Here is an 18,234-nt window from a genome sequence, read left to right as displayed (position 1 = left end):
AAATCAGAATATACATCAAAATAATGATAATAATATACTTCAGAGCTCATGCTGTAGCTAGGAAGAAGACATCTATGATTACACATGCTCTCAGAAAGGAGCTCCTAAATGTTTAAGAGCTATTGCTGATATCACTTATTGCTGCAAGCAGAGCCCAGGTACTATCCTGGATCTGAGCATCAAGCAGTGGTGAATTTTTCATGGCACACCAGATCAGTTCTGAAGGAACACTGCTTGGGAAACATTGGATTAGATAGAAAAATCTGATAAAATCAGGATATAACTAAAGTCTGTAATCATCTGTATTAAAACACATAGGGGCAGATTTTAAAAGCCCTATGCGCATAAATCCAGTTGGATTTACGCGCGCTGAGCCTAGGGACGCGCGTATGTCCTGGGGCTTGAAAAAAGGGGTGGGGTGGAGGTGTGGCCAGAGGCCTTCGTGGGGCCGCTAGGCCGGGGGATCGTGTGCCAGCACTCGGCCGGCGCATGCACCCTACGCCTGCCCGGAGGCAGGCGCAACTTGTAAAACAAAGGTGAGGGGGGGGTTTTTAGGTAGGGCTGGGGGGCAGGTTAGGGAGGGGAAGGGAGGGGAAGGTGGGGGAGGGGGGCAGAAGGAAAGTTCCCTCTGAGGCCGCTCCGATTTCGGAGCGGCCTCTTAGGGAACAGGGAAAGCTATCGGGGCTCTGCTAGGGCTTGGCACGCACAGGGTGCACAAGTGTGCACCCCCTTGCATGCGCCGACCCTGGATTTTATAACATGCGTGCGGCTGCTCATGCATGTTATAAAATTGGGCGTACATTTGTGCGCGCCCGGTTGCGCGCACAAATGTACGCCCGCACGTACCTCTTAAAATCCGGCCCATATTTCTTAATCCCTCTCTGCCAAACAAATAACCTTGAAATGCATTGTTATTTTTACAGTATTTTTAAAGTATCTGCCCAGATCAGCAAAGGTTAAAGTTGATCATAACAACATTTTTATCAAGAATGTACTCTAGCAGTTGAATAGCATCTTCTCTTTATAATGAAATCATACTTGCCTCCACATTGTGAGACATTGCGTGCTCCTGCTATACCTTGTCCATCATTATTTGGGCAAGGTTCACAAGAAAGCTGACCTTCTGTATCTTGGTATGTTCCTGGTGAGCAAGGAATGCACCGATTGTCTTCCCCACCATAATAGGTGCCTGTACTGCAGGTCACTGAAAAAGGACAATTTAGTTTATATTACAACTAATTTTGATGATGAAATTTTGTTTTATGAACAAAGATTTGTTAAAGATGTAGCTTCAGTTTTATTATTTGTTAATATTCAGCAGGTACAACTGTCTGTGACCAGAGATCGTGCATTTTTCATAGCTTCTCCAAACAGTACATCACACAGAATGCCTAAAAACTTTTAACACATCTTAAAACCATGCTTTATAAATTGGCATTCAGTTTAAAAATAACAATAACATGTGACAGCACCTTATCTGTCTGTCAATAAGTGATTTGTGATTATGTTTTATATTATGAATATATATTTTTTACATCACCTAGTGTAGGAGATTAAGAGATTTTTAATAAAGATTTTACATAAAACTATCCTGTGATAAAATTTATAGGTCTGCTGAAAGCATACTAAATAAACAGGACAACTATCATTATTATTCATTTTGTGTACCCCCTTTTAAATTAAAATGTCTCTGTTTTATTATGACTGATTTCTCTGTAAGGACCCCAAAGAGGTTTGATATTCAGGACAGCTATATGTAACATGAACATTTTTTATATTTGCATGCATTTAGTCTAAGAAAGAACCAGGTTAATCTATTTTAATTTCTCTGAAAAAATGGAACTATTTAGGGACCTGAAGACTACAGGTTCTTTTGTGCAGAGAATTACCAGCTTTATAATTGCCCACTTAGGGCCTTATTTACCAAGGCTATCGCAGGCTTGCGCTGTTAGCCTGCGAAGGTAGCGCACGCCTGCGCTACCTGAATTGGGGCGGAGTCGGCCCCGGAAGAGGAGGAGTCGGGGCATCACCAGAGCTGACTCCATGAAGACGGTGCTGCCAGCGAAAAGGTAAGGGCCTTTTCGAGTCCTATTTCGCGCCCAATAGCTACACCTTCGATGGTAGCGTTATTGGGTGCGAAACCGGCAGCGATCACACCGCAGCGGTACGATTGCTGCCGGCTAGCGCAGGACTGCCCGCCCCCCCCCCCCCGGGTCGACCCCCCGCCCCCCATTAGCGCAATTTTCTAAAGTATCACAGGCCTGCGATACTTTAGAAAATGAGGCCCTTAGTGTGCACTTATATTTAACTAAAATAATGAAACATAATAGCAGTTTTACTCATACCTTGCTGGCTACATACGCATCAGAGGGTGATCATTTATTATGCCTTGTAGGCTTATGTTAACAGAAACTTTCAATGACTTCCTGAATGTCATTACTACTTCATTTTTTGATAATGGTGGTGGCAGTCTTACTCATACCTTCCTGGCTACATATGCATCAAGTGATAATCATTTTATTATATCTTGTAAGCTTGTGTAAACAGATAAGCTTTCAATTACTTTCTGAATGTTGTCATTACTACTTCATTTTTTTTAAATTGTGGTGGTAACATATTCCATAGTATTGCCTCCTGAACATAAAATAGTCATTCTCTAGATTGTTCTAACTGTACCAACTTATATGAAGGAACATCTAACTTTAATTGAGAGGCTGATCGTAAGTTTCTCTCTGGACAGTACGATTTCAGTGCAGCATTCACATTGCAAGGTGTAATACCCCAAATACCCTTGTACACCAACCTATATTTAGGGACCTTTTTCTAGGGATTTTAACAGTATTCAATGTAATGAACAAAAAATGGCAGAAAATCAATGGAAAAACGAGTCATTTTCTCCTATTTTTGTTTGTTAGAATAAACATTGATAAATTCCTTTGAAAAATAAAAACTGAAAACAAGGGTCCCTATTTATATTGTAACAGTATTTATTTATTGGCCATTGTTAGCATGCCAGCATGAATTAAGTTAGTATTCAGATATAAAGTTCATGATGAATTGGGTTAACATGGCCAAGGACACCTGTCAACTAAAAATAATTAGTAAACAAAAGAGCTTTAAAAATAATCTTACATAGAAACATAGAAACATAGAAATGACGGCAGAAGAAGACCAAATGGCCCATCTAGTCTGCCCAGCAAGCTTCACACATTTTTTTCTCTCATACTTATCATTTTCTCTTAACTCTTGGTTCTATTTCCCTTCCACCCCCACCATTAATGTAGAGAGCAGTGATGGAGCTGCATCCAAGTGAAATACCTAGCTTGATTAGTTAGGGGTAGTAGGGGTAGTAACTGCTGCAATAAGCAAGCTACACCCATGTTTATTCCCTTTACCCAGACTATGTCATACAGCCCCTATTGGTTGTTTTTCTTCTCTCCTGCCGTTGAAGCGGAGAGCCATGCTGGTTATGCATTGAAAGTGAAGTATCAGGCCCTTTTGGTTTAGGGTAGTAACCGCCGTAACAAGCCAGCTACTCCCTGCTTTGTGAGTGCGAATCCTTTTTTTTTTTTTTTTTTTTCTTCTCCCCTGCAGTTGAAGCTATTCTGGATATGCGTGAAGCCTCAGCTTTCTTATTCCCCTGCTGTTGAAGCAGAGAGCTATGCTGGAAATGCTTGATGTATCAGCCTCTCCCATGCCATGAAGCAGAGTGCCATGCTGGATATGCATCGAAAGCGAAGTATCAGGCACATTTGGTTTGGGGTAGTAACCGCCGTAATAAGCCAGCTACTCCCCGCTTTGTGAGTGCGAACCCTCTTTTCTTCTCCCCTGCCGTTGAAGCAGAGAACTATGCTGTATATGCTTGGAAAGTGAAGTATTAGGCTTATTTGGTTTGGGGTAGTAACCGCCGTAACAAGCCAGCTACTCCCCTCTTTGTGATAGCAAATCCTTTTTTCCACATTTCCTCTTGCCGTTGAAGCTTAGAGCGATGTTGGAGTCACAGTAAGCATCTGTATGTTTATTTAATAAGGGTATTGTCTCCGGGCAGTAGCCATCGTTCTGGTGAGCCACCCACTCTACATTGGCGGTCTCTTGACTTTATGGATCCACATTGTTTATCCCACGCCCCTTTGAAGTCCCTCACAGTTCTGGTCTTCACCACTTCCTCTGGAAGGGCATTCCAGGCATCCACCACCCTCTCCGTGAAGAAATACTTCCTGACATTGGTTCTGAATCTTCTCCCTGGAGCTTCAAATCGTGACCCCTGGTTCTGCTGATTTTTCTTCCTACGGAAAAGGTTTGTTCGTGTCTTTGGATCATTAAAACCTTTCAAGTATCTGAAAAGTCTGTATCATATCACCTCTGCTCCTCCTCTCCTCCAGGGTGTACATATTTAGATTCTTCAATCTCTCCTCGTACGTCATCCGATGAAGATCCTCCACCTTCCTGGTCGCCCTTCTCTGTACCGCTTCCATCTTGTCTTTGTCTTTTTGAAGATACGGTCTCCAGAACTGAACACAGTACTCCAGGTGAGGCCTCACCAAGGACCTGTACAGGGTCCTTTAATACACCTGTTCCTTGCCCTCATCCTCCTGTAATTTTACATAAATCAGTTAGTTTTTCTTGGTAAATTGAAATTCTGCTGTAACTTACCGCATTTTCCCTCCTTCAGTACTTGCCCTGTACTGCATGCTTCATAACCATTAGAGGCTTTGGCAAGCTTCTGAGCAATTTCATACTCTGTCCCAGAAAACTGAATGTAAAACTGTTGTTTATTAATAGATTTCCTCAATGTTTTGATAGCAGTTTGTAGCTTCTGTTCCATCCTTTTTCGCACACAGTCCATATTACAGATGTCTAGGCAGGAAATGATAATTTTTAGAGAGATGTTCCATATAGAAATATTCATACCTTTAAAGAATAAACAGAATTTTAAATAAATACTAGTCGTGGTTTTGCACTGAAAGTGATATTACCTTGGATGAAACATAGGAATATGATGGCAGAAAACTATATCACTTTAAAAGAAAAATGGAGAAGCAAAACCACTGAAATTAGATATTATACAATTAGGTAATTTAAAATATACTTTATTTAAAAAACCTAAGCAAGAGTAAAGAGTGCTATAGTGATATAAGTTCTATGAAGACATTTTTCACAGTACTTCACACCAACATATTTTAAGTAATGCTATAATTTCTTTTTCCAATATTATTCAGTTATTGCCATATGCTTTTTCTCAGGAAACAAATCAGAAGCCAATCCAAAGTGCTGACAAGCAAGGGAAAACAAGCTGATCGGTGAAAAAAACAGCCTTTATTGGAAAAAGCCTGACTCTGGCCGAGTTTCGCTCCCGCAGGAGCTGCCTCAGGGGCTATCAAGGGCAAAAGATATATACATATCTCTTAATATAATGTTAAAATACACATACAAAAAAACATATACATGTGTGGTTATGGACAAACCAAAATAATAGAGACATCAAAAAATGTAAACAACATTTAAACACAATTATTTGTGATAGCAATGCATTGATAGGTGTATAATGAAACAATAAGGGCTGGATTTTATAAAATTGCGCGAGCGCGTACTTTTCTTCGTGCACCAGGTGCGAACAAAAGTACGCTGGATTTTATAAGATACGCGCGTAGCCGCGCGAATCTTATAAAATCCGGGGTCGGCCCGCGCAAGGGGGTGCATATTTGTGCAACTTGCACGCGCCAAGCTCCCTACAAGGCCGCTCCGAAATCGGAGTGGCCTCGGAGGGAACTTTCTTTCCACCCCCCCACACCTTCCCCTCCCTTCCCCTACCTAACCCACCCCCCCGGCCCTATCTAAACCCCCCCTACCTTTGTTGGCAGATTTACGCCTGCTTTTAGCAGGCGTAAATCTGTGCGCGCCAGCGGGCTGCTGGTGCACCATCACCCGACCCAGGGGCTGGTCCGGAGGCCTCGACTACGCCCCCGGGCCGGCACCACGCCCCCAGTCCTGCCCCAAACCGCCCCCTGACCCCGGACATGCCCCCGGACACGCCCCCTCCCTGCCCCTTTTACGAAGCCCTGGGACTTACGCGTGTCCCGGGGCTTTGCGCGCGCCGCCGAGCCTATGCAAAATAGGCTCATCGCACGCAGGGGGGGGGGGGGTTTGGGGTAGGTTTTCGGGGGGTACGCGCGTATTCTACGCGCGTACCCCTTTGAAAATCTACCCCTAAATGTATATAATGTGTATATATATTAAAAATTGTGAATAAACATCTTTCTCAACTGAAGATAATGCGTAAGTTTGTATGTCACATAGTGAGGGCAAAGGTAGCGCCGGCGCCATTTTGAATACTGGCAATACGGCCCGAGTGTAGGAGGTTGCTCCCGGACCCCCGCTGGACTTTTGGCAAGTCTTGTGGGGGTCATGAGGCCCCCCCCAAGCTGGCCAAATGTCCCTGGGGGTCCAGCGGGGGTCCGGGAGCAATCTCCTGCACTCGTGCCGTCGGGTGCCAGGAATCAAAATGGCACCGATAGCCTTGCCCTTACTATGTCACAGGGGCTACCGGTGCCATTGGTCAGCCCCTGTCAATTGGTAGGAGCACAAGATGGCGCCGGCCTTCCAGTGCTCCTACCATGTGACAGGATCCGGCCAATGGCACGGATACCCTGTCACAAGGTAAGGGCAAAGGACGGCCCGGTAGCCAGAGGACGGCCCGGAGCGGGAGATCGCGGGAGATCGCTCCCGGGACCCCCACTGGACCACCAGGTACCTGTAAAAAGGTTTTGGGGGGGGGGGGTCGGGAGGTGAGGGAAGGTAAGGGGTTACTTTTAAAGGGTCAGGGTGGGTTTAGGGGTTATTTTTGTGTGCCGTTTTTCCCGTCCTCCCCCAAAACGATAAGGGAAGCCCCACGATCAATATCGTGGGGTTTTCCTATCGTTTTGGGAGAGCCCCTGATTTCTGACGATTTTGAAAATATCGACGATATTTTCAATCGTCCGAAGCCCGATTCACATCCCAATGTTGTGTTCATGAGAATGTTTATCATATGGGCTGAATCTCTTATGTATGATGGCATACTGGGAACATGTGGACGCAGGAAGGTGTCTACGAATGTGGATAATGGTTCCAAAAGTGAACCAGTTAGCCGAAATGATCGTCTGCCCGGTGGATCCGTTGTGGAGTTGTGTAGTTTTGTAGAGTATACAGTACTGGCATGATCGGATGTTCAACCCTAAAGAAAGATATGTTCTTTTTTTTGTCAAAAAGATAGTCAGTTTTTCAGCTATATTTAACATAGAGTAGGGATGTGAATCGGTCCTCGATCGTCTTAACGATCGATTTCGGCTGGAGGGGGGAGGGAAGTCGTATTGATTTGCCGTTTGGGGGGTAAAATATCGTGAAAAATCGTGAAAAAATCGTGAAAAATCTAAAAATCGAAAAATCGCAAACCGGCACATTAAAACCCCCTAAAACCCACCCCCGACCCTTTAAATTAAATCCCCCACCCTCCCGAACCCCCCCAAATGACTTAAATAACCTGCGGGTCCAGCGGCGGTCCGGAACGGCAGCGGTCCGGAACGGGCTCCTGCTCCTGAATCTTGTTGTCTTCAGCCGGCGCCATTTTCCAAAATGGCGCCGAAAAAATGGCGGCGGCCATAGACGAACACGATTGGACGGCAGGAGGTCCTTCCGGATCCCCGCTGGACTTTTGGCAAGTCTCGTGGGGGTCAGGAGGCCCCCCACAAGCTGGCCAAAAGTTCCTGGAGGTCCAGCGGGGGTCAGGGAGCGATTTCCCGCCGCGAATCGTTTTCGTACGGAAAATGGCGCCGGCAGGAGATCGACTGCAGGAGGTCGTTCATGAGGGTTCCGGCGCCTCGCTGAACAACCTCCTGCAGTCGATCTCCTGCCGGCGCCATTTTCCGTACGAAAACGATTTGCGGCGGGAAATCGCTCCCTGACCCACCGCTGGACCTCCAGGAACTTTTGGCCAGCCTTGTGGGGGGCCTCCTGACCCCCACGAGACTTGCCAAAAGTCCAGCGGGGGTCCGGAAGGACCTCCTGCCGTCCAATCGTGTTCGTCTATGGCCGCCGCCATTTTTCGGCGCCATTTTGGAAAATGGCGCCGGCTGAAGACAACAAGATTCAGGAGCAGGAGCCCGTTCCGGACTGCTGCCGTTCCGGACCGCCGCTGGACCCGCAGGTTATTTAAGTCATTTGGGGGGGGTTCGGGAGGGTGGGGGATTTAATTTTAAAGGGTCGGGGGTGGGTTTTAGGGGGTTTTAGTGTGCCGGCTCACGATTCTAACGATTTATAACGATAAATCGTTAGAATCTATTGTATTGTGTTCCATAACGGTTTAAGACGATATTAAAATTATCGGACGATAATTTTAATCGTCCTAAAGCAATTCACATCCCTAACATAGAGTATCTCTTGTTTTATCTTCTTGTATGGGTCTTCATCAAGTTTTTTTTTATAAAAGTTAGTGTCAGATAGTTGTCTGTTGATCTCAGCTGTATAGTCAGACCTATTCATAACTACCACGGCACCACCTTTGTCTGCTGGCTTAATGACTATCGTGTCATCTCTACTCAGGCTATTGATGGCGTTCCTTTCGAGTGCACTGATATTATGTTTATATTTGAAATTCTTTTCTTTTTTTGTGATCTCTTTTATCACGTAAATCCGGGCGGATTTACGCAAGCAGGGCTTTTAAAATCCGCCCGTTAGTGAATACTCTGGAAGCAGAGGCAAGTCCGAATGGCAGTACCCTGTATTGGAAGTGTTGATGGCCCACCATGAAGCGCAGATATTTGCGATGAGGAGGAAAAATTGGAGATGTGACCGTAAGCATCTTGTAGGTCCAGAGAACAAAGCCAATCTCCTGCTTGAAGAAGTGGGAGCATGGTTCCTAGAGAGACCATTCTGAACTTTTCTTTCTTCAGAAATTTGTTGAGATTTCTGAGATCTAAGATGGGATGTATTCCTCCGGTTTTCTTTGGAATGAGGAAATAATGGGAATAGAATCCTCTGCCTCTCTGAGACCGGGGTACTGGCTCTACAGCCCTGGTTTTCAGAAGGGTGGATAATTCTACTTGTAACTGAAGGATATGATTTTCGCTTAGATGTAGTTGTGTGCGCGGAAAATCTTTGGGAAGTGAGAGGAAATTTAGTTAGTATCCTCGATATACTATGGAGAGGACCCATTGATCGTTTGTTAATGTTAGCCAGTTGTTGTAGAATTGAGATATCCGACCTCCCACTGGGAGGTGTGGGTGGGGATTTGAGAGAAGGCTGAGTTCTCTGGATAAAATTTCAAAAGCCAGTGGTAGTACTTGTTTGTGGAGCAGGCTGAGGCCTAGATTGTCTCTGCTGTCGTGGCTGTGGTCTGTGTTGTGTCCTGGCGGGGCGAGGCCGAGAAGAAGGAGGGTAATATCTCCGCTGCCTGTAAAAAGGTCTTGTGACATCCCTCCTTTGAGGCCTACGCCGACTGTGCGTAGGAGGATCCTGCGGAAGGGAAGACAACTGTCTGAGTGTTTCTGTATGCGCTTTTAACAGACACACAGCATCTTGGACTTTAGAGCCGAAGAGGTTGTCCCCTTGACAGGGAAGATCCAACTTGTCTTGCACCTCAGGTCTCAATTCTGAGGCCTTGAGCCATGCCCATCTTCTGGCACTGATGCCAGATGCAACCACTCTTGAAGCAGTCTCGAATCTGTCATAGGCTGCCCGGATGTCACGCTTTTCGGCTTCCATAGTCTTATGAATGATGGCTTGGGAAGCTTCTTGGTATTCAGTAGGAAGAGATGGGACAAATTCTTGAATTTGTTTCCATAGGTTCCTCTGATACTGTGTCATGTGTTTGTGTTCTTTTTGAGCGCTTTTGTGCCAATTCCACAACTACAGAGTGGTGGGGAAGTTGTGGTTTCTGATATCCAGGCGTGGATTATACAAGGTAAGTACTATCCATGCGCTTATTTACTGCTGGGACAGAGCAGGGATGTTCCCAGAGATGGTGTTGCAGTTGCAAAAGAACATAATGAATAGGAATTGCAACAATTTGCTTTGGAGGATCGACAAACTGGAGTACCTCCAAAGTCTGCTGTCTGGTGTCCTGCTCTGCTTGCAATTTAAAGGAGATGGAGTCCGCCATCTCCTGTACAAATGTCATAAAAGTGAAATCCTCTGGAGGAGATTGTTTTCTGACATGTGGTGGTGATGGGTCAGACATAAAGGCTTCTGAGGATGTATCCAAGGCGGTGTCAGACCAAGTGTCATACTCCTGAGTTTGTTGATGAGATGTTGTAGTCCTAGGAGGAGAAGGAAGACCAGAAGGTCCTGGTAAAGGTTCCTCGAGAGAAGTGTCTTCTGGATCCTCTTCTCTGGGATCAGATGGCAAGGAGGCTAATAACTCCTGGTATCGTTTAGTAAGGATACTATGTAGTGCTGCTTCTGTAAATCCTGAAGCCTCAGGAAGGTATGGCACTGTTGGCGGATGTTTCGGCATCGAAGATTTTAGTGTGGTCGATGCCTTCTTGGTAGATACCGATGTATTTTTGCTGTGTTGTATCGACGGGGCCGTCGTGTAGATGGATATCGGCTGTGGAATCGATGAAGCCATCGACATCGATGTTGGTAAAAAAAGAAAACATTGATGTGGGAATCGTCATCGATGACATTGGCGGAATTGACGTCGCCGGCATCGGGGTTTTTCCCCCATTCGGGAACAATCCCGGTATCTGTGATGTCACCGGCATCGAAAGTGTCATTGATATCGGTACTAACGGCATCGGTGCCGTGAGTGGTATAGGAGACGTCACTGGCATCGGCTCGTTCCCCGGCATCGGCGTGATCGCCAGCATCGGCGTAGTCGCCGGAATCTGATTCTTCAAGGCTTCCATCACCGCTTCTCTGATGAGTTCAGATAAGTCTTGTGAACTATGTGGGAGGATCGGCACCGATGGAGGAGTCGATAGCGGTGACTGTGAAGGCGGTACCGGAGTAGGTGCGGACGGTAGCGTAAGATCCGTATCTTTATGCCGCTTTGCGCTCGGTTCTCCCGGGGGGGAAAGCAACGGTGACGCCGAGGCTCGACGATGACGATGTTTATGTTTAGGCCACAGATCGGTGACTGACCTTGCCGATGACGTCGACGGGGTTGGCGATGCCGCATCTCTGGATCCTTCCAGTCAACATTTTTTGAGGAGGAGTTTCTTTGTAACTCCTGTTGGAGATGATTTGGTTGAGGTGGAAGGCGATGGAAGGAGTTGAAGTTGGAAAAGATGTGCCATCTTTTCTTGCCGAAGTTTCCTACCCTTCGGGGTCATCTCCTAACATTGTTGGCATGATGAAATAGGCTTCTCACCCAAACAGACTACACATTCTAGATGTGGGTCTGTGACTGACATGGTCCGATTACAAATCGGGCATTTTTTGAAACCCGAAGCCATATCAGTATCAACAGCCATCGATGAAAAATTTTGTGAGAAAAAAATCTCGTTTTTATAACGCAAAAACGCTATCAATTTGTCACCGTCCAGTGACAAAAGGTAGAGTGAGATCCCAAATGGGAAAAATATGTAAAAATAATTGACTTTTCAGTCAGAATTGTGAGTAAACTCACAGGGCTCCTATCTCCGCGATGCTTACAGCAGCACAGAAAAACGAAGACTAGAGTGAGACCCCTGTGGCAGAGAATATCATGGCATGCTGGGCATGCTCAGTGCTCTCACAGTGCCAGTCAAAAGTTTCTAGAAACTTTGACAGAAGTTTTCCCGCAATAGGGCTCCGTCAGTGACGTCACCCATATGTGAGGACTAGCATCCTGCTTGTCCTGGGATAAATAATAAGATAAGTTAAGGACAATGAACATGCCAGGAAATTTAAAACCCATGGTTTAAGTTCTAAACTTACCCCTAGATTCATCCTTCTGCTATATTTATAGAAGAATGATGAGGCACAAAAAAAAAAAGGGGTGGTGGGGCAATAGTGGTCAGTTGGCCGTATCACGGCGGTACAGTTTTGCCTGTCGTAGAGCAGCCGTGCCGCACACTATTGTCTCCATAATGCCATGGGAAAAGGTGTAGTTATTTCCCGCGGTACTGCCGGCAATAATGTGAAAAACATTATCGCCTGCAGTGCTGCCGGGAGATAATTTCACCCAAACCCCACCCAGACTCCTCCCCTTCCCCTAATTAGAATAATATTGCCACGATGTGGCCGATATTGCATGCGGTAGGGCCTTATCACCTATTCCTCCCCTTCCCCTAATTAGAATAATATTGCCACGATGTGGCTGATATTGCATGCGGTAGGGCCTTTATTCTGTGATGTGCCTTATACCGGCACATCACAGAATAAAGAATGACCCTGTTAGCCAGAAAAACTGTCTAAATATGGATAAGAACATAAGAACATAAGAAATTGCCATGCTGGGTCAGACCAAGAGTCTATTAAGTCCAGCATCCTGTTTCCAACCGAGGCCAAACCAGGCCACAAGAACCTGGCAATTACCCAAACACTAAGAAGATCCCATGTTACTGATGCAATTAATAGCAGTGGCTACTCGCTAAGTAAATTTGATTAATAGCCGTTAATGGACTTCTCCTCCAAGACCTTATCCAAACCTTTTTTGAACCCAGCTACACTAACTGCACTAACCACATCCTCTGGCAACAAATTCCAGAGCTTTATTGTGCGTTGAGTGAAAAAGAATTTTCTCCGATTAGTCTTAAATGTGCTACTTGCTAACTTCATGGAATGCCCCCTAGTCCTTCTATTATTCGAAAGTGTAAATAACCGATTCACATCTACTTGTTCAAGACCTCTCATGATCTTAAAGACCTCTATCATATCCCCCTTCAGCCGTCTCTTCTCCAGGCTGAACTGCATTAACCTCTTCAGCCTTTCCTCATAGGGGAGCTGTTCCATCCCCTTTATCATTTTGGTTGCCCTTTTCTGTACTTTCTCCATCGCAACTATATCTTTTTTGAGATGCGGCGACCAGAATTGTACACAGTATTCCAGGTGTGGTCTCACCATGGAGCGATATAGAGGCATTATGACATTTTCCGTTTTATTAACCATTCCTTTCCTAATAATTCCTAACATTCTGTTTGCTTTTTTGACTGCTGCAGCACATTGAGCCGAAGTTTTTAAAGCATTATCCACTATGATGCCTAGATCTTTTTCCTGGGTGGTAGCTCCTAATATGGAACACCTTGCACTTGTCTGTTATGACCGCCGGAACACCTTGCACTTGTCTGTTATGACCGCCGGCCATGGCAGACCGCGACCGGGGCTGGTCACTCACCGTAGCAGCGGGGCCGAATCGCCGACACTGAGGCCGGCAGGCCTTCTCCGCAGCAGTGCTGCTGTTCCCAACATGGCCGCGGCGTCTTCTCCGCGCGGCTAAGCCCCGCCCCCTGAAGTTCCCTAGGGCCGCACGGGCAGCAGTAACCAAGATTTAAAGGAACCCCTATAGGAAGTGGGGGGGGGGGGGGTTCCTTCCTGCAGGCTCCATCTTCTGGGAACTATTTAAGGCAAGGTCTGAGCCTTCAGACCTTGCCTTGGCTTCATGGCTCTGGTGGTTGTTACTATTCGTGGTTCCTGATTTGTTCCTCCTTGTGCGAATCCTGGATTGGCTGCCGTTCCTGCCTGGCTCTCGACCCCTGGACTGGTTGTGGAATATTCTTGTTCTTGATCCCTGGACTGGCTGTGGTACCTTAGGCTCTCGACCCCTGGACTGGCTGCGGAGTTTTCTGGCTCTCGTTTCCTGGACTGGCTGTGGGACTTTCTGGCTCTCGACCCCTGGACAGGCTGCGAAGGATTCCGGCTCTGGTTCCCTGGTCTGGCTGTGGTATCTTCTGTTCTCACGACCTGCTGGAGGTGCCAGCTCCTGTTCTCATGACCTGCTGGAGGCGCCAGCTTCTGCCTCTCACGACCTGCTGGAGGAGCCAGCTATCTGGATTACACGACCTGCAGGAGGCGTCTGCATCCAGATCTTCATTGGTCACCTCCATTGACCCTCGAGATTGGCCTCGCCTTCCGACGGTAGGACTTACGTTCATCGTCGGACCAATGGTCCACCTTCCTAGTCAGAACAGTAAGCCAAGGCCATGGACCTGGCAGAGGCCTCCACACTAAGAGCAGTTCCTGGTTTGGCTCAGGAACTCATGGAGCAACAGAGTATGTTAGAATCCATGGCAGCCTCCATAGGACGACTCAATGCTCGGCTAGACGCTGTAGTCGCAACTCATTCCAGCCCTCCGGCTCCCACTCCTCTGCCAGTACCAGTTCCGCCTGTTATACAAGGCTACAATCCACCAGTTCTTCCACTACCCGCTCCACCTCGATATGCCGGGGATCCTTGTCTGTGCTTAGGATTTCTGGATCAGTGCAGCATGCATTTCCGTCTGCAAAGAACCCTGTTTCCGGACGATATAACCAAGACCACCTATTATTCTATCTTTACTTGAAGGTAAAGCTCTGGCCTGGGCCTCTCCGCTTTGGCAGCGCTCGGATCCAGTATTGCAAGATCTACCACGATTTCTCGAATTATTTCGAACAACGTTTGAGGAACCTGGGAAGCAAGCAGCTGCCGGTACTGACCTTCTTCATCTCCATCAAGGAGGGCGATCCCTTATGGATTATAACATTGAGGTTCGGACTCTGGCCATGGAACTCCATTGGGAGGAACATGTCCTGCGAACAATTTACCTGGAAGGACTATCTGCCAGAATTAAAGATGAGCTAGCCGCTCGTGAACTTCCATCCTCCTTAAATTCTATAATAGAATTGGCAACCAGAATTGACCGACGGCTACAAGAAAGGGCCCGGGAGGCGCTAGGATCACGGAGACACCCGGCTGTTCCTTATGTCCCGCCTCCCACCTCCATTACCTCATTAGAGTCTTCCGTTTCTGAGGGACCCATAACAGAACCTATGCAATTAGGCCGAGGACCTCTAACTCCCGAAGAACGTCTGAGACGCTGCAAGGCAGGCCTTTGTTTTCTATTGTGGAGGATCTGGCCATCGTTTAGCCACCTGCCCAATTCGGCCGGGGAAACTCCAAAGCCTAGGGTTCTCGGGGGGGAGTCACCCTAGGTCTCGTATCTCCATCTCACCCCACTCACCGTACAAGTCACTCTTGACATTAAAGGAGATGAAGTTTAAACAACCATTGGCCTTAATAGATTCTGGTGCGGGTGGAGAGTTTCATTTTACAAGAACTAGTGGATCAACTCTCAGATTCCAACTCGTCTCTGTACCACACCTTTGATCATCTCTTCTATCCAACGGCGAACCGCTACCAGGAAAAATAACGCATTACACGGAACCACTAAACTGCCATATTGCACCTGATCATACAGAACAAATCACCTTCTCTACGTCCTCAGCAAAGCCATTCACCCGTAGTTCTCGGTATGTTGCAACGCCACAATCCACAATTTGACTGGACATCTTTAAGACTTATTCAATGGGGACCAGGATGCCATGGGACTTGCTTACGGAGACCTACTCCAATTCTGGTTTCATCTGCACCTCTCTTCTGCGGAAGTTACCCTCTCAATACAAACAAGTCGAGGACGTTTTCCTCCAAGGAGGCCGCGGATACATTACCCCCGCATCGAGAATTTGACTGCGCTATTAGACTGGTTTCCAGGATCCACACCACCTCGAGGGAGTGTGTATCCTCTATCTGGCCGCGGAGAAACGCGGGCGATGTCTGAAATACATCCAGGGACAATCTACAGAAGGGGTTTATTATCCGTCAATCCACCTCTCCTGTGGGGGCCAGATTTTTCTTTGTTGAAAAGAAAGATGTGACTTTACACCCTTGCATTGATTTTCATGGACTCAACGCTATCACCATCAAGGATCGTTATCCCCTACCTTTTATTGCGGAGCTGTTTGATCGTCTGCAAGGAGCCCAAATATTCTCCAAATTCGACCTGCGAGGGGCTTATAACCTAGTTCGGATTCGGGAGGGAGACAAGTGGAAGATGGCATTCAACACCAGAAATGGACACTATGAATATCTAGTTATGCCCTTTGGATTAACTAATGCTCCTGCTGTCTTTCAACACTTTATTAACGAGATTTTCAGAGACTTATTATATATCTGTGTGATTGTTTATCTCGATGATATTTTGATCTTTTCCAGGGATCTACAGATGCATCGCCAACATGTTACGCAAGTTTTGCAGCACTTAAGGGAACATCAATTATATGCCAAACTGGAGAAATGCATCTTTGAAGCTGAGTCATTACCTTTTTTAGGATATATTATCTCCAAACAAGGTTTCCAAATGGATCCGACCAAAGTGAAATGTATACAAGAATGGCCTCAACCCAATGGTCTACGAGCACTCCGTTTTCTAGGTTTTGCTAACTATTACTGTCACTTTATTAAGAATTTTTCCAAACTGACCGCACCGCTATCCGCACTTACACGAAAGGGAGTTAATATTAAAACCTGGCCAATAGAAGCATTAGAAGCATTCCAAGCTCTCAAGGACGCTTTTCTACAGCAACCCTGTCTCCGCCACCCGGATCCTAGACATCCGTTCACGGTGGAAGTGGACACTTCTACAGAGGGGGATGGAGCAGTTCTGAGCCAGAACAATGCAGCAGGAAAATCCCATCCTTGCTCCTACTTTTCAAAGAAATTTTCACATGCGGAACGTAACTATTCTATTAGCGATAAAGAATTGTTAGCCATCAAACTTGCATTTGAAGAGTGGCGCCAGTGGTTAGAGGGGGCTCAACATTGGATCACAGTTTTTACGGACCATAAAAACCTGATATATTTACAACAAGCCCACCGCCTGAACCTGCGTCAAGCCCGTTGGGCGTTATTTTTTATGCGTTTTGACTTCGAGATAAGGTATCGACCAGCAAGCAAGAATATCAAAGCTGATGCATTATCATGATCATTTATCACTGAAGACGCAGAAGAACCTTTACAGAACATTATTGACCCTGCCCGCATCATTCTTTCTGCGACTTTCACGGTTCCAATCGGCAAGAGAGTGGTACCCAAGAGACTCCGCAATAAAGTATTGAAATGGGGGCATGATTCTCAGTTGGCCGGGCACCCTGGACGTAGACGAACGCAGGATCTGCTTCAACAACACTACTGGTGACCTGGGATGTACAAGGACATTCGTGCATATGTTGACTCTTGCCCTGTTTGTGCGCAGCACAAGAACCCTACAGGGAAGCCTTGGGGTCAGTTACAACCACTTCCAACGCCCACAAGACCATGGACACACATCTCCACTGACTTTATTGTCGATCTTCCAGCCTCTGAAGGACATACGGTAATATGGGAGTGGTTGATCGATTTTCTAAGATGGCTCACTTTACATCACTGCCCGCTCTTCCCTCCGCTCCCCGATTGGCACAATTATTTATGTCACATGTTTTTCGTCTCCACGGAATACCCCAGCACATCACGTCTGATCGTGGGTCACAATTCACGGCTCGATATTGGCGAAACCTCTGTACCAAGTTTCACATTGCGCTAGACTTCACCACTGCCTTTCACCCTCAGGCCAATGAGCAGGCAGAGAGAACTAATCGAGCTCTGAAACAATTCTTGCGCTCCTACGTCAATGCCCGACAGGATGATTGGGTGGCTTTGCTGCCCTGGGCAGAATTTTCCCATAATTTTCACTCCTGTACTTCGACTGGGGCCTCTCCATTTCAAATTGTTTTCAGTTACCAACCTGCTCCACCAGTACTGCTACCTCTGCCTGTCTCCTGGCCCGGCTCACTGCCACCCACTTTAAACAACTTTGGACACATACTCGAAGAATGTTACAGAAAGCGGCACAGACGGCAAAGAGATTCGCTGATCGACATCGGAGACCAGCACCAGGTTTTCATCCTGGAGATAAGGTCTAGCTCAGCACCAGATATATCTGATTATGGGTTCTCTCGATGCGCTTGGCTCCTCGGTACATCGGGCCTTTCCCGGTGATCAAACAATTAGGTCCAGCGACTTATCGATTACGCCTCCCTGCTGCTCTATGCATCCACAATTCCTTTCATGTTTCTCTCTTGAAGCTTTTACTCCTCAATTGACCTTCTCGGAAGGTTCCTGTTTCTTCTCCACTGAGGGCAGAGGAAGATACTATTTATCAAGTTCGGGAGGTTCTTGATGTTTGCAGATAATGTCGTAAATGGGAGTATCTTCTGGCTTGGGAGGGATTCAGCCCAGAGGAGAATTCTTGGGAGCCTGCTACG

At 46.6% G+C, this 18,234-nt stretch overlaps 1 protein-coding gene across 1 annotated transcript in view; it reads right to left on the bottom strand.

Moving 5' to 3' along the window:
• The window catches only part of SCUBE1 (signal peptide, CUB domain and EGF like domain containing 1), a 1,434,630-nt gene that overhangs the window by 216,652 nt on the left and 1,199,744 nt on the right, over positions 1-18,234 (bottom strand). Inside the window, exons 16-17 of the mRNA XM_029600135.1 lie at positions 4,654-4,857; positions 1,043-1,204 (exon numbers count right to left, since the gene is read on the bottom strand). Coding sequence (XP_029455995.1) covers positions 1,043-1,204; positions 4,654-4,857 — 366 coding nt within the window. The remainder of the gene's footprint in view (positions 1-1,042; positions 1,205-4,653; positions 4,858-18,234) is intronic.

The sequence above is a fragment of the Rhinatrema bivittatum genome, chromosome 4 (assembly GCF_901001135.1).
Source record: "Rhinatrema bivittatum chromosome 4, aRhiBiv1.1, whole genome shotgun sequence".
NCBI classification, from domain to species: Eukaryota; Metazoa; Chordata; class Amphibia; order Gymnophiona; family Rhinatrematidae; genus Rhinatrema; species Rhinatrema bivittatum.
This window is presented reverse-complemented; position numbering and strand designations above follow the sequence as displayed.